Genomic DNA, 14226 nt, shown 5'->3' with positions numbered 1-14226 from the left:
GGTAATTATTTTGGAGTTAATTAAGGGCTGACTTTGCTAATATGTTTTCAATTAGAGCCACATAAATACTTTAAGAATCCTTGTAGTTCTTCTTCCAAATGTATTTAATTATTGCAGAATTTATATTTGTTTATGAGTCAACAATAGAATCTAAGTTGCAAAACAATTACTGATTTCACCCTATAACAAAAGGTATTAACTAGGAATGGTGAAAATAAATTAGGAAATCGATTATATGAACAAAACCAAGCACAAAATTAGACCTGGTGCTATAATCCTTAAGACTGAGGGCCAACCTTTCTCATGCATGTTAATGATATTCAGGCAAAAATGAAAATAAAATGAATTTAAGGAAGCAGATGGCAAGGCAAGAGAGGAAGTAAAGAGATCCCAGCTGGCTTCATCATATACTGTGTATGCTTCAAAGCTGGTTTCTCTCCAGCAGCATTCAGGTAGTGTGCAGATTTCACGAATTGCTCATTTGAGTTTGTTGAAGCTCGTATAGTAATTGCAACATTGTCTCTGGAACTGAAGGTGGCCATCATATTTTGAGCTGTATTGTTGATCTGTTGTAGAGCCAGAAAGAATAAAGCTTAATGACTTGTCAATGACAATGTCATTAGAGATACAGCACAAGACTGAGGTGGACAAAGCTGGGTCTGGAAACTGTCTGTGGCTTTTCACTGGTACTACCCCCACTTTTCCCTGGTACTGATTTAGGAAAACCACAAAAATTCTATGTCGTCTTGCTGAACATGCTGCCAAACATGATATCCTTCATTTCAATGACTGCTTCACAGCCTGTGCCATACGGACCCTTCCAACCAACAGCAGCTTGAGAAGATAGAGTCACATAATTATACCTGCAGTTCTGGTACATATTGAGTTTACTGTGCCATAGTACGATAGCTCACCACTGGCATAGTAAAAACAAAATTGCATAATTTATTGTTAAATTGGAGATAGTAGGTGCCATTTTGTTTGGGTTCCTCTAGCAGGATGTTGTGGTAATTTGGCTTGTGGATTTCCTTTTGTACCAAGACTGCAGACATGTATGTGCAAATAAACAAAAAATTAACTACCTGACTTTATTTGTTCAAGATGATAATTCAAAATTTATGACTACCCCTGTTGGCTACTTCTGTAAAATATACCAACAACAAATTATGACTAGTGCTAACTACTCACACTGATAATTACGTCTAGAAGTACTGATAATTACTTATAGATTACTTTATATATGTATATTAGGGAAAATAAAAAACAACTGCTTTGAAAAATGCTTCTGCTTCTTCTCTTACACTACTCAGCTGCTATCTACTACTTCAAACAAACAATGGAAAATCCAGAATGGAATAATGAAAATACTATGAAAAGGATAGATTGCCACTTAGAATATAGGGGAGATGTTGAGTCATGTACAGGCACACCAAAAGACTGCTAAACATGTGGACTTTCAGCCAAAAGGCCTTCTTCTAAAGTGGACAACACAAGTACAACTCATGCTCGCATGACCACTGTCTCTGGTCCAGCCTGCATGTGACTGCATGGTGGGAGACGCAGTCTGTGAGGTGGAGGTAAGGAAGGAGCTGGGTTGGGGAGGGGGAGGGATAGCAGAGCAGGGGTGGTGAGAGTATGCAGAGACCTGATGGGGACAGTGTATGACAGCTTGGTGCAGTTTGGAGGTTGGGGGGGTGGGGGTGGAAAATGGGAGGAGGAGGGGGGGTGGATGGACAGAGAGAGAGAGTGATTCTATTCCACCAGTGCACTCACTAGTGTCTCTCCCTCTTTCCCTCTCTCTCTTCTACTTGTCTTTCTGATTCCTTTCCTCTACTTCTTCCTTTTTCCACTCCCAGCGCCCCCCCCCCCCCCCCCTCGTCTAACTACTTCACGACTACACCTCTGCCCTACTCTGTCCCCACCACATCTTTGCATGCTTCCACAAGTAGCACTTTACCGTCCCCAACTGCATGCCCTGCTATCTCTCTTCCTCCCTGACCCAGCCTCCTCCTTACCTCTACCACTCAGACTGCTTCTTCCATCCTGCACAGTCCGGTCTCAGTGGCCAGAGGCAGTGGTCATGTGTGTGTGAAGTGTGCTTGCATGAATATGTGTGTGTGTGTGTGTGTGTGTGTGTGTGTTTACTAAAGTAAAGGCCTTTTGGTGGAAAGCTCTCATTTTTAGCAGTTTTTAGGCGTGCCTGTTTGTGACTCAGTATCTCCTCTATATGGTGAGCAGCAATCTGTCCCACTCACAATATTGTCATTAATACTTCAAACAAAAACTTTACCTCACACAATACACTACATGCTAGCTATATATTGACAAAATCCAGATTTATTTAATACAAATGTTAGAGAGATGTGGTATTTACATCTCTGAGCCCAAATACTCTGATATATGGCATGGGGAGTTGCTAATGAAGTATTCCTTTACTGTGTTTTTGAATATCTGGGGATTTGAAATTTCTTGCCTGAAAACATGTTATAGACTTCTGCACCAGAGTGTAAAACACCATTATGAACCCCAATTAGGGAAGTAAAACTTATGGAAGAAATTATGTTTACTTCTATTGTGGTTGGCATTTGCAGAGTTCGTACTGCATTCACTGCAAATACAATTAGGGACTATATGTATTGGAATGTAATCTCTAGGTCCCCAAAGAGGTTTATGCAAGGTAGCAAGTTATCAACTTAACGCAATATTTTTGTTGCACCCTTCCATACTATAAAGAGATTTTAGGAGTGCAAAGCAGACAGTACTGGGTCTTTTGGTTATCTCTTCCACATGCTGGTGCCACTCCAATTTATTATCCATGAGGATTGAGCATTTTGATCAATTTATCTGTGTGTTCTCATTATAGCTTGTTATCAAAGTGGACTGCAAGGAATTTTACATACAGTGTTTCATATAGTACATGACTATTAATGTCAGTTTATGACACCAACAGTTTATTGGCACATAAATTACATTATGTAAGTCTTTGTGAGAAAAGTTTCTTGTTGTCAACCAGTTACTGGCCTGTTCAGCTTTCATCATAGCTGTTCTGTTATGGTTGAGTTTAGGGCCATTCAGTTGTGTGCTTGCAGTATCAGCAAACATTACAATCTTTGAATGGCCCTTTAAAGCCTTTAAAAGATTTTTCTTGTAGATCAAAAACAAGAATGCACCCAGTACCAAATCCTGTGGCAATCCACATTTTATGTTTTGCAATTCTGAATTTGAATTTGCTCCTTTGGTGTAATTTGTTCATTACTTGCCTTCTTTTCTCTCAGTGTAAAATGCTTAATTTCACAGAATTGTTGAAACTATTACTTAAGTATTAACAACATTGCTATAAATGAAAACTATAATTTATTTGTTCTCGCTTTAGGTGACAATGGACCATGGGAAGTAAAATGTGACTTATCTGGGTCAAGTGGCCCCTTTGTAGGAGCATGGCAGCGAGATGTGTTGCATGGAGGTGGAGGAGGAAGTGCTGCAAAACAAACTGTTTGGGAAGGTGGTCACAGAGTTCCCAGCTTAGTGCTATGGCCAGGATACATAGAGGTAAGAAAGAACAACATATATTTATCAATAATTTTAAATGTCAAATTAATTGCACAGACTGTTTTGTTTCAGTATCATCATCATCATCATCATCATCATCATCATCAACATTATCATTTAAGACTGATTATGCCTTTCAGCATTCAGTCTGGAGCATAGTCCCCCTTATAAAATTCCTCCATTATCCCCTATTCAGTGCTAACAATGGTGCCTCTTCTGATGTTAAAGCTGATTATTTCAAAATCATTTTTAACCAAACCCAGGTACCTTCTCCTTGGTCTACCCTGACTCCTCCTACCCTCTACTGATGAACCCATGAGTCTCTTGGGTAACCTTGCTTCTCCCATGCATGTAACATGACCCCACCATCTGATTTCCTCATTGTGGACACCCTCCTGCAATTGTTCCCATCTACTAGTACCTGCAATCATACTAGCTACTTTCATATCCGTAACCTCAACCTTATTGATAAGGTAACCCGAATCCACCTGCTTTTGCTCCCAAACAAAGTTGGTCGAAAGATTGAACGGTGCACAGATAACTTAGTCTTGGTACTGACTTCCTTCTTGCAGAAGAGAGTAGATTGTAGCTGAGCACTCACTGCATTAGCTTTGCTACATCTCGCTTCCAGTTCTTTCACTATGTTGCCATCCTGTGAGAATATGCATCCTAAGTACTTGAAGCCGTCCACCTGCTCTAACTTTGTTCCTCCTATTTGGCACTCAATCCATTTATATCTCTTTCCCACTGACATTACTTTCGTTTTGGAGATGCTAATCTTCATACCATAGTCCTTACATTTCTGATCTAGCTCTGAAATATTACTTTGCAAACTTTCAATCGAGTCTGCCATCACAACTAAGTCATCCGCATATGCGAGACTGCTTATTTTGCTTTCACATATCTTAATCTCACCCAGCCAGTCTATTGTTTTCATCATATGATCCATAAATAATATGAACAACAGTGGAGACAGGTTGCAACCTTGTCTTACTCCTGAAACTACTCTGAACCATGATCTCAATTTACTGTAAACTCTAACTGCTGCCAGACTAACTATGTAAAGACCTTTAATTGCTTGCAAAAGTTTGCCTCCTATTCCATAATCTTGTAGAACAGACAATAACTTCCTCCTAGGAACCCTGTCATATGCCTTTTCTAGATCTATAAAGCATAGATACAATTCCCTGTTCCACTCATAACACTTCTCCATTATTTGCTGTAAACTAAAGATCTGGTCCTGACAACCTTTAAGAGGCATAAACCCACAATGATTTTCATACAATTTGTCCTAAACTAATACTCGCACTTTCCTTTCAACAACACCTGAGAAGATTTTACCCACAACACTGATTAAAGAGAGACCTCTGTAATTGTTTCAATCTTTTCTGTTTCCATGTTTAAAGATTGGTGTGATTACTGCTTTCATCCAGTCTGATGGAACCTGTCCCAACTCCCACGCCATTTCAATTATCCTGTGTAGCCATTTAAGACCTGACATCCACTGTATTTGATGAGTTCCGACTTAATTTCATCCACTCCAGCCGCTTTATTGCACTGCAATATATTGACCATTTTCTCCACTTCCTCAAATGTGATCCTAATTCCATCATCATTCCTATCCCATTGTACATCGAAATCTGAAACATTACTGATCGTATTTTCACCTACATTGAGCAACTCTTCAAAATATTCCCTCCATCTGCCCAAGGCATCAACAGGATTAACCAGCAGTTTTCCTGACCTGTCCAAAATACTTGTCATTTCCTTCTTACCTCCCTTTTGCAGACTGCTAATTACACTCCAGAATGGCTTTCCAGCAGCTTGACCCAAAGTCTCCATCCTGTTTCCAAAGTCTTACCAAGATTTCTTCTTGGATGTTGCAATTATTTGATTGGCTTTGTTTCTTTCTTCAAGATAACTTTCTCTGTCTACCTGAGTTCTAGTATGTAGCCATTTTTGATACACCTTCTTTTTCCTTTTACAGGCTGCCTTGACTGTGTCATTCCACCAAGCTGTTTGCTTCATCCTACCTTTACACACTACTGTTCCAAGACATTCTTTAGCCACTTCTAGTACTGTGTCCCTGTACCTTGTCCATTCCTTTTCCAATGGCTGTAATTGACTACATTCAACTAACTGGTACCTTTCTGAGATCACTGTTATGTACTTGTGCCTGATTTCCTTATCCTGAAGTTTCTCCACTCTTATCGTCCTACATATGGACCTGACCTCGTGCACTTTTGGCCTCACATTACCAATTTCACTGCAGATTAAATAGTGATCAGTGTCATCAAAGAATCCCCTGAATACACATTGTATCCCTCACAGCCTTTCTGAATTCCTGATCTGTTATTATATAGTCAGTGACAGATCTGGTTCCCCTGCCTTCCCAAGTATACCGGTGAATGTTCTTATGTTTAAAAAAGGAGTTTGTGATTACTAAGCCCATACTGGCACAGAAATCCAAGAGTTGTTTCCCATTCCTGTTGGCCTCCATATCCTCTCCAAATTTACCCATAACCTTTTCATACCCTTCTGTTCGATTTCCAATCCTGGCATTAAAATCACCCATGAGCAGAACACTGTCCTTGTCCTTTACTCTAACCTATCCATCTTATCTTGGTCTGTCCCTTCACAATGCAAATATACTGACACAATCCTAATTTTCTTGCTAGACACTGTCAAATCCATCCACTTATTGCAACTATGCTGGGTTCCATTTCTTTCCTGATGTAAAGCCCTACACCCCATTGTGCTATTCCTGCTTTGACTCCTGACAGGTTGACCTTGCACTCTCCCACTTCCTCTTCTTTCTCACCCCTTACCCGAATGTCACTAACACCTAAAACGTCCAACCCCATCTTACTTGCAGCCTCTGCCAGCTCTACCTTCTTCCCAGAGTAGCCCCCATTGATATTAATAGCTCCCCATCTCGTTACCATTCGTTTGCCGAGTCGTATCTTAGGAGTCCCTGGTTTGTCAATTAGAGGTGGGACTCCGTCACCTCCAAAGGTCTGAGGCATTTTGCTCTGATTGTTGCCAGCATCATATTTAAAGTACCAGGGAAGCAGGTTGCTAGCCTTACTTGCCCTGAATCCCATTGAGTGTTACCCCTAACGGTTGAGGGACTAACCGGTGGATTTGGTAGTCTTTGCCGTCTGAGCACAAAGGTGACCATGACTCAGAATATGTCCAAGATGCCCACCCTTATTCCAAAGTAACTGGTATCCCGACTGTCAGGACCACTTACTTGGCCACTCATACATTGCCCGTGGTTCATGAACTAGGACATGACAACAGGACAGGACAACAGGAACCCACACCCATTGTCTCAATAAAGTATCTCATATTGTGTTGGATTTTCTACCACATTTTCTGTAGGTATCTATTGATAGTTGTCATTGGGTTGTGTGTGTGACCAATATTGATCTAAGAAATTGGTCAAAGATTTAGGAAATGAAATGACTATGCTCAGACTAAACATGGGATCATCAGTGTACATTCAGTTTTATTGACTGTGGTCTTAATATTTCTGGCTCCCTTTTTTAATATGTTCATGAAATTGTCTGTCAAATTGCCACAAAGAAATTGAGTATTTTCCTGTAAAAGCTTGTAAAAATGCAACTGATTATAAAGAGACCTTCAGCTCAAATTTGCTGAGTGAATATCTTCTAAGAAATCCTATCTGTGTATCACTACACCATACAAATGTAGGACCACTGTTTGAGTTGTGTATTCCTTTCTTTAAATGTTTCTGATTGGTTTCTTAACCCTATCACTGTTGTTAGTGAGTTCATTTTTGGCAGTTTCTATCTGGTCATTCAGTCCCTGATATTTCTTGTGCATTCTTACCATTGTCTTGTAGACTTTCCCGACATTGTCATACTTTCATCATGCCTAAGAACTAACACCCTGAAAAACTCTTTCTTTTCCTTCATCTTCTTTAACATCTATACCTCTTTTTTGTGTTGTCTTCTATTCTTTACCTGGCCTACCTTACCCCTTTCTTCATTTGTACATGTTTCCATCTTTCTATTAATATCACAACTGTATCTTAGCTATAATTAATTGTCATTCACTACCCAACTATTCTTCCTTTTCTGGATTCTCACATGACAATGCACAGGTTGCAGTACTGTCCATGAAGTTCACCTCCTTTTCAATCATGCTATTGTTCAAAAATCCTGAATCCTTTGTTTCATTCCATTGCTCCATTTTGTTGCTTATTCACTAAATATTTCTGGCATTTCCTAATACAATAGCAGGTTCACAGTTAATACCTGTGAAATGGTCATGACCCACATTTCTGTACTTATACTGCACAACACAGTTTATTACAATACATAATATGTAAATATAATGACGACATCCTGAGGAAAGAAAAAAACTTCAGAAGTTCTACAGCAGCAATGCCAAACAATTCTACAGTGTCTGCTTACTGTGTCCCTTAACTATTGTTGGCTACCGTAGTTTGATGTTCTGCAGTCCATCATCTTTAATGGTTTTTTGAACACATCAGAATGACTGAATGGTTCACTATGGTTGTACCATAAGATGGGGTAATATCAGATGGAATTTTAATATTCTTTAAGGTAGCTTCACAACGAATATTAAATTCATACAATAAAAAGTGTGAGATATTTGAGATGACATTGAAGAATCATATGATGGTGAAGTCTTATCATAAGATTCGAGAGGAGTAAGATTTACAGTAAACTTTTTACTTATCTTTTCTCACATATTTGGCTCCAGTTCTTCATGTCCATGGGTCTGATTCTTGAATCTGAAATTCTCACATTTTAGGTGCTAAATAATTATGAAGTATGTCTCTGCAGAATTTTTGTTCTTATGATGATTTATTGCATTAAATTTTACTATATCACACTGTCTTTTGAATTTTCACATTAACAAAGCCAAAATTACATTGCTCATCCAAACTAAAAAAATACATCTGATCACATCAGAGGCATGCTTACTGCTCTCCCACTCTGGTAATAACAATATTCCAAAGGATTTACAGTTTTTCTTGACAAGTGAATTTCTATTGGTTTAGATTATTATTTTATACATGAATCGAGAAATAAACATAATAAACAGTACTAGATCGTGTAATTAATAATAAAAATTTTAAGTGTGCCAAATGTTTTTTAATTTCAAATATTTTGAAAAAAACAATTTTGACTACATGTCAATTGTAACAGTGAAAATAAAGTAACTTTTTGTCATAAACTTTTGATTGAAGTGTAACATATTGTGTATAAAATTACATGAAAATTTTCAGAAAAGCAGCTGAGATAATATTGACGTGACAAAAATTCAAAAAATATTTCTGGTATTGACTGGTGTTTGCCTTCAGTACCATCATCTAGAATCACACAGAAAAGAACACACAGATTTGTTGCACTGATATGGATGCAGAAATCTGAGTCCCCCTCCTTTTGTGTCCACTTCTGTTACGATTCCGGCAAACTAACTGTTTAATTGTTTCCTTCCACTCATGTGTTTATTCCCAAATGTTCAATATGATATGTAACATTTGCTTGATGCCTTCCTGTATGGCTGTTTTCCTGCTCTTGCAGCAGCACTCTTTCCAAGATTTTTAGGGTCATAACTCTACCTCTGAAGAGCTCCAAGCGACCCTCCATAAGTCTGCGGCACTGTCCAGTGTTCCCCCACTGTATGTAGATATTTGTTAATAGTTTACTAGACATTATTCCAAGTGAGTTATGCAGGCAAACTACATTCACATTTCATTCTTAACACTTACATAAGTAAATTATGAGGAAATCATGCTTACCACTATTTTTCTCTTCTAGTACAATTACAAAAGCATTTGTATAAATTATACAATCCGTTGAAAATTGCTGCACTCCACTTCAAAGTGTAACAATCTGTGTTCAAATCTGCTTTACAATACCTAAAGTGTAGACAGCAAAAGACATACATGAAATAAAAGATTGCATTTGGTGATATCAACATAAGTTGAAAAACATACCGTTCCCATTCAAATTTATCCCTGTACCTGATATTTCCTCATCTTACAATACCTTCTTTCCAGAGGACTGCCTGTCCCTTGTTATCATGCCTGTCACTTGCTCTTTGTGCACTGAAGTAGTCTCTTCCTGATCACTTTTAATGTTAATTACATTATTGTTACTGATAATATCTTTACAGAAAAGTCCAATGAACAAAATTTTTATTTACAATCCAATAAGCAGTGGCCTGTCTGGCCATGACATACAGGGTGTTACAAAAAGGTACAGCCAAACTTTCAGGAAACATTCCTCACACACAAATAAAGAAAAGATGTTATGTGGACATGTGTCCGGAAACGCTTAATTTCCATGTTAGAGCTCATTTTAGTTTCGTCAGTATGTACTGTACTTCCTCAATTCACTGCCAGTTGGCCCAATTGAAGGAAGGTAATATTGACTTCAGTGCTTGTGTTGCCATGCGACTCATTGCTCTACAGTACTAGCATCAAGCACAGCAGTACGTAGCATCAACAGGTTAGTGTTCATCACGAATGTGGTTTTGCATTCAGTGCAATGTTTACAAATGCGGAGTTGGCAGATGCCCATTTGATGTATGGATTAGCATGGGGCAATAGCCGTGGCGTGGTACATTTGTATCGAGACAGATTTCCAGAACGATGGTGTCCCGATGGGAAGACGTTCGAAGCAATTGATCGGCGTCTTAGGGAGCACGGAACATTCCAGCCTATTGTTCGTGACTGGGGAAGACCTAAAATGATGAGGACACCTGCAATGGATGAGGCAATTCTCTGTGCAGTTAACGATAACCCTAATGTCAGCGTCAGGGAAGTTGCTGCTGTACAAGGTAATGTTGACCACATCCATGTATGGAGAGTGCTACGGGAGAACCAGCTGTTTCCATACCATGTGAAGCGTGTGCACGCACTATCAGCAGCTGACTGGCCTCCAAGGGTACATTTCTGTGAATGGTTCATCCAACAATGTGTCAATCCTCATTTCAGTGCAAATGTTCTCTTTACGGATGAGACTTCATTCCAATGCGATCAAATTGTAAATTTTCACAATCAACATGTGTGGGCTGATGAGAATCCACATGCAATTATGCAATCACATGATCAACATAGATTTTCTGTGAACGTTTGGGCAGGCATTGTTGGTGATGTCTTGATTGGGCCCCATGTTCTTCCACCTACACTCAATGGAGAATGTTATCATGATTTCATATGGGATACTCTACCTGTGCTGCTAGAACATGTGCCTTTACAAGTGCGACACAACATGTGGTTCGTGCACGATGGAGCTCCTGCACATTTCAGTCGAAGTGTTCGTACGCTTCTCAACAACAGATTCAGTGACCGGTGGATTGGTAGAGGCGGACCAATTCCATGGCCTCCACGCTCTCCTGACCTCAACCCTCTTGACTCTCATTTATGGGGGCATTTGAAAACTCTTGTCTACGCAACACCGGTACCAAATGTAGAGACTCTTTGTGCGCATATTGTGGATGGCTGTGATACAATATGCCATTTTCCAGGCTGCATCAGCGCATCAGGGATTCCATGCGATGGAGGGTGGATGCATGTATCCTCGCTAATGGAGGACATTTTGAACATTCCCTGTAACAAAGTGTTTGAAGTCATGCTGGTATGTTCTGTTGCTGTGTGTTTCCATTCCATGATTAATGTGATTTGAAGAGAAGTAATAAAATGAACTCTAACATGGAAAGTAAGCGTTTCCGGGCGCATGTCCACATAACATATTTTCTTTCTTTGTGTGTGAGGAATGTTTCCTGAAAGTTCGGCCGTACCTTTTTGTAACACCCTGTATGTGTCCTTTTGTTAAATCAGGATACATAATTTACTAAATCTAAGTTCAAGAGAGTAGTCAGTGTGCCAAAAATTGATTATTTTAGGAAGCTCTTCAAAGACATGAATTTGAGTGATGTATACAGTGCTCATGACATGAATGAAGAATACAACACTTTTACTGCTAAAGTCCTAACTGCATTTGAAAGTTGATGAGTGTCAGAACCAGAAATTAAGAGTAGCAGACAGCACCTTTAGGACATTCAGTCCACCTGAACTGCAACCTGCTGCTAAATCTGTGGATTACTTAAATGTTACACAGTATATTTTACATCTTTCTTTTTACATCTATTTGTACTTATTGCTCCAATTGCTTTTCCATTAGCCTAGTACAAGATGCATTCATAGTATTGCAAAACTTTTCAACAAGAATAACTGTCACTGGAAAGATGGGATTTTTAAATTTGGTAGATGCTGTCATAAAATATTTCAGACCAGCCATTACAAATAACTTCAGTAATTTGACTGTGATCCTTACTACACCAGCAGAAGTAATGTCCCCATAAAATAATTAAAAGAAAAAATCTAGTGGTTGTGATAAAATATTAGCACATTTAAATAATGAGTATTCTTCTGAGTTAAGTAACATATTAAGTTATTTGTGCAACCAGTCAATTATCAGTGAAAAATTTCCCAAATGGGTGAAACATGCAGAACTTAAATCTTTGTATAAGAAAGGAGATAAATAAATACCATCAAAGTTCCATCCAGTTTTACTTTTGCCAGCATTCTCAAAAATTTTAGAAAAGGTTATATCTGTTATGGTGTCAGGGTGGTGCAATAGTTATTGACACCATAATATGTCAGGAAGATGTCTCAGAATAATGAGTTAGGTGGCGGGCCATGGGCGAAGCGTCAATGGTGTATGCAGACCCTGGGCAGCAGAGCTTACCTCAGCAAAACACACAGCAGCATGTGGGCACTGGCCAGTGTGAGGATGCAAGGCAGGAAGGCAGCCAAAGTAGAAGTGTACCAGTAGTATCTTGGTGAGCATATGGTTGTGACCCACGGCAGAGTGCAAGTGTGACGGTCAGTTCACAGCTTGCTGAAGGTCAGGTGCAGGACACATCAAGCCATCGACTGTGAATCGAGGACCCCCTTGGCAGTGCCCAGGAGTCTCTTGATAACAGTCTGCAAGAGGTTCCAGCTCAGTTGGTTGGTGCAAGTTCGGGCCCTGGCAGCATTAAGCCTAGGTGCAGCCCATAGATCAGTGGCTAATGGAGGCAGTGATTAGTTGTTGATGAGACTGAATGACACATATCAGGTTGATGGCTGAGGTGAAGTTGTTCTTGGTGCAGACAGCAGCTAAAAACAAGTACTGCTAGGTCCACATAGCTAGTTTTTATGCCAATTTCACCAGCTATGTTTCAAATGGGGTTTGCCTCCAGTCTCATAGGGAGGCACACACAGTGCAGTGTCAGGCCCTGACATGTGGTAACCTCACTCGTTTGAGTGCCAAACTTGTTGTCTTGAATCAGATTGGCTTAGCAGTATTCTGGTCCTGGCAGCCAAATTTTGAAGGCAGCACTCTGGCCTTCCTGATAACAGGTTCTGTAGCCTGCTAGGAGATTCAGTCCACTGAATCATAGGCTGCAACTAAATCTATGGATTACTTAAGCATTACATTGCACATTTTACATTTTCTTTTGAAACCAATTTATAATCATTTCAATTGATTTCCCATTAGCCTAGTCCAATCCACAATGTCCGATGACTGCTATCTTTATGACTTATTACACTCTAGGTGTGACCCACTTGTTGGTATACAGTAAGCAGAGAGTTCAGTAGGATGGGTGGTTTTCCATTGTAAATAGATATGGCCTGCTCAAATGAAAACCAGGATCAAGTTGGTATTCAAAGATAAAATCCCTATCACAAAGATTTTGTCGTGTTATCCAATGCAGTACTGTTGTTTATGTTGAAACGTTTGCTCCCTTTCTTCACTGCAATAAGCTCATTCAGAGAGCATAGTAGGTTGGGATCCAAGGTATTGTCTGGGAAGGTCATGTTCTTAGGAGGTAATATATCCAAATGTTTGTGGAACAAGTACAGTAGTGGATTTGTCAGGTTCAGAACCTTACCCTATGTCATAACTGCTGCAGCTGTAACGAATCTGTTCGAAATTGCAATTGTGGCAAAAATTCTGATATTGAAAGAGATTATTTGATTTAGACAAGAAATCTCAAAAGTTTGTCATTACAGTTGTCTCTCATAGACATCAAGAATGCATGATCGTGGAGGTATCTTTTGATCACTTTAGCCTCCACCACTCAAAGATAACTTTGAGACAAATGCATATGTTTAGTGCTAGAACAGTTTCCAAACATTGCACTTTAGTAATTAGTTCTGCAGTGACACATGTATAGTTCAGTTCATTGTTTATACATATCTTAGTTTGGTGTAACTCGGAGTAATCAGCTTCCTGCTGCTGCTGCTGCTGCTGAAGTAGTCATTGTCCCTGTCCACTTCATCTGCTAACTGGATCAAGTTACGTGAATACCATGAAATAATCCAGGTACCAAGTTGTTTTGTAGTAGTTTATTTATGACAAACTGCACCACTTTTTCTTAGTGGGAGCCCACTCCACATAACAGGCTACATAGTCACAATACTGTATTACAACAATTAGATTATTGCGCAGATGTGCGATACAGTTGTTGCGTCTCAAAACTGTCTCCAACTGAGCACCTCTGAGCCTTGTGCTCGTCCTATTTATACATTTTTAACAATGAAGACAACACAACTACAGTCCAAATTTATAAAATTAACAATTAAAAGTTTAACATTAATATGAGTAACTATCCACAAAACCT

The 14226-nt window shown here is 39.3% G+C and overlaps 1 protein-coding gene across 4 annotated transcripts in view; it reads left to right on the top strand.

Annotated features, from left to right (window-relative positions):
- The window catches only part of LOC126457716 (arylsulfatase G-like), a 125269-nt gene that overhangs the window by 69678 nt on the left and 41365 nt on the right, over nucleotides 1-14226 (top strand). For all 4 annotated transcript variants that reach the window (XR_007585513.1, XM_050094252.1, XM_050094251.1 and 1 more), the window contains exon 7: nucleotides 3374-3549. Coding sequence is in view for 3 of the 4 variants with exons in the window: in XM_050094252.1 (XP_049950209.1) it covers nucleotides 3374-3549 (176 nt within the window). In the remaining variant the exon portion in view is untranslated. The remainder of the gene's footprint in view (nucleotides 1-3373; nucleotides 3550-14226) is intronic.

The sequence above is a fragment of the Schistocerca serialis genome, chromosome 2 (assembly GCF_023864345.2).
Source record: "Schistocerca serialis cubense isolate TAMUIC-IGC-003099 chromosome 2, iqSchSeri2.2, whole genome shotgun sequence".
NCBI classification, from domain to species: domain Eukaryota; kingdom Metazoa; phylum Arthropoda; class Insecta; order Orthoptera; family Acrididae; genus Schistocerca; species Schistocerca serialis.
This window is presented reverse-complemented; position numbering and strand designations above follow the sequence as displayed.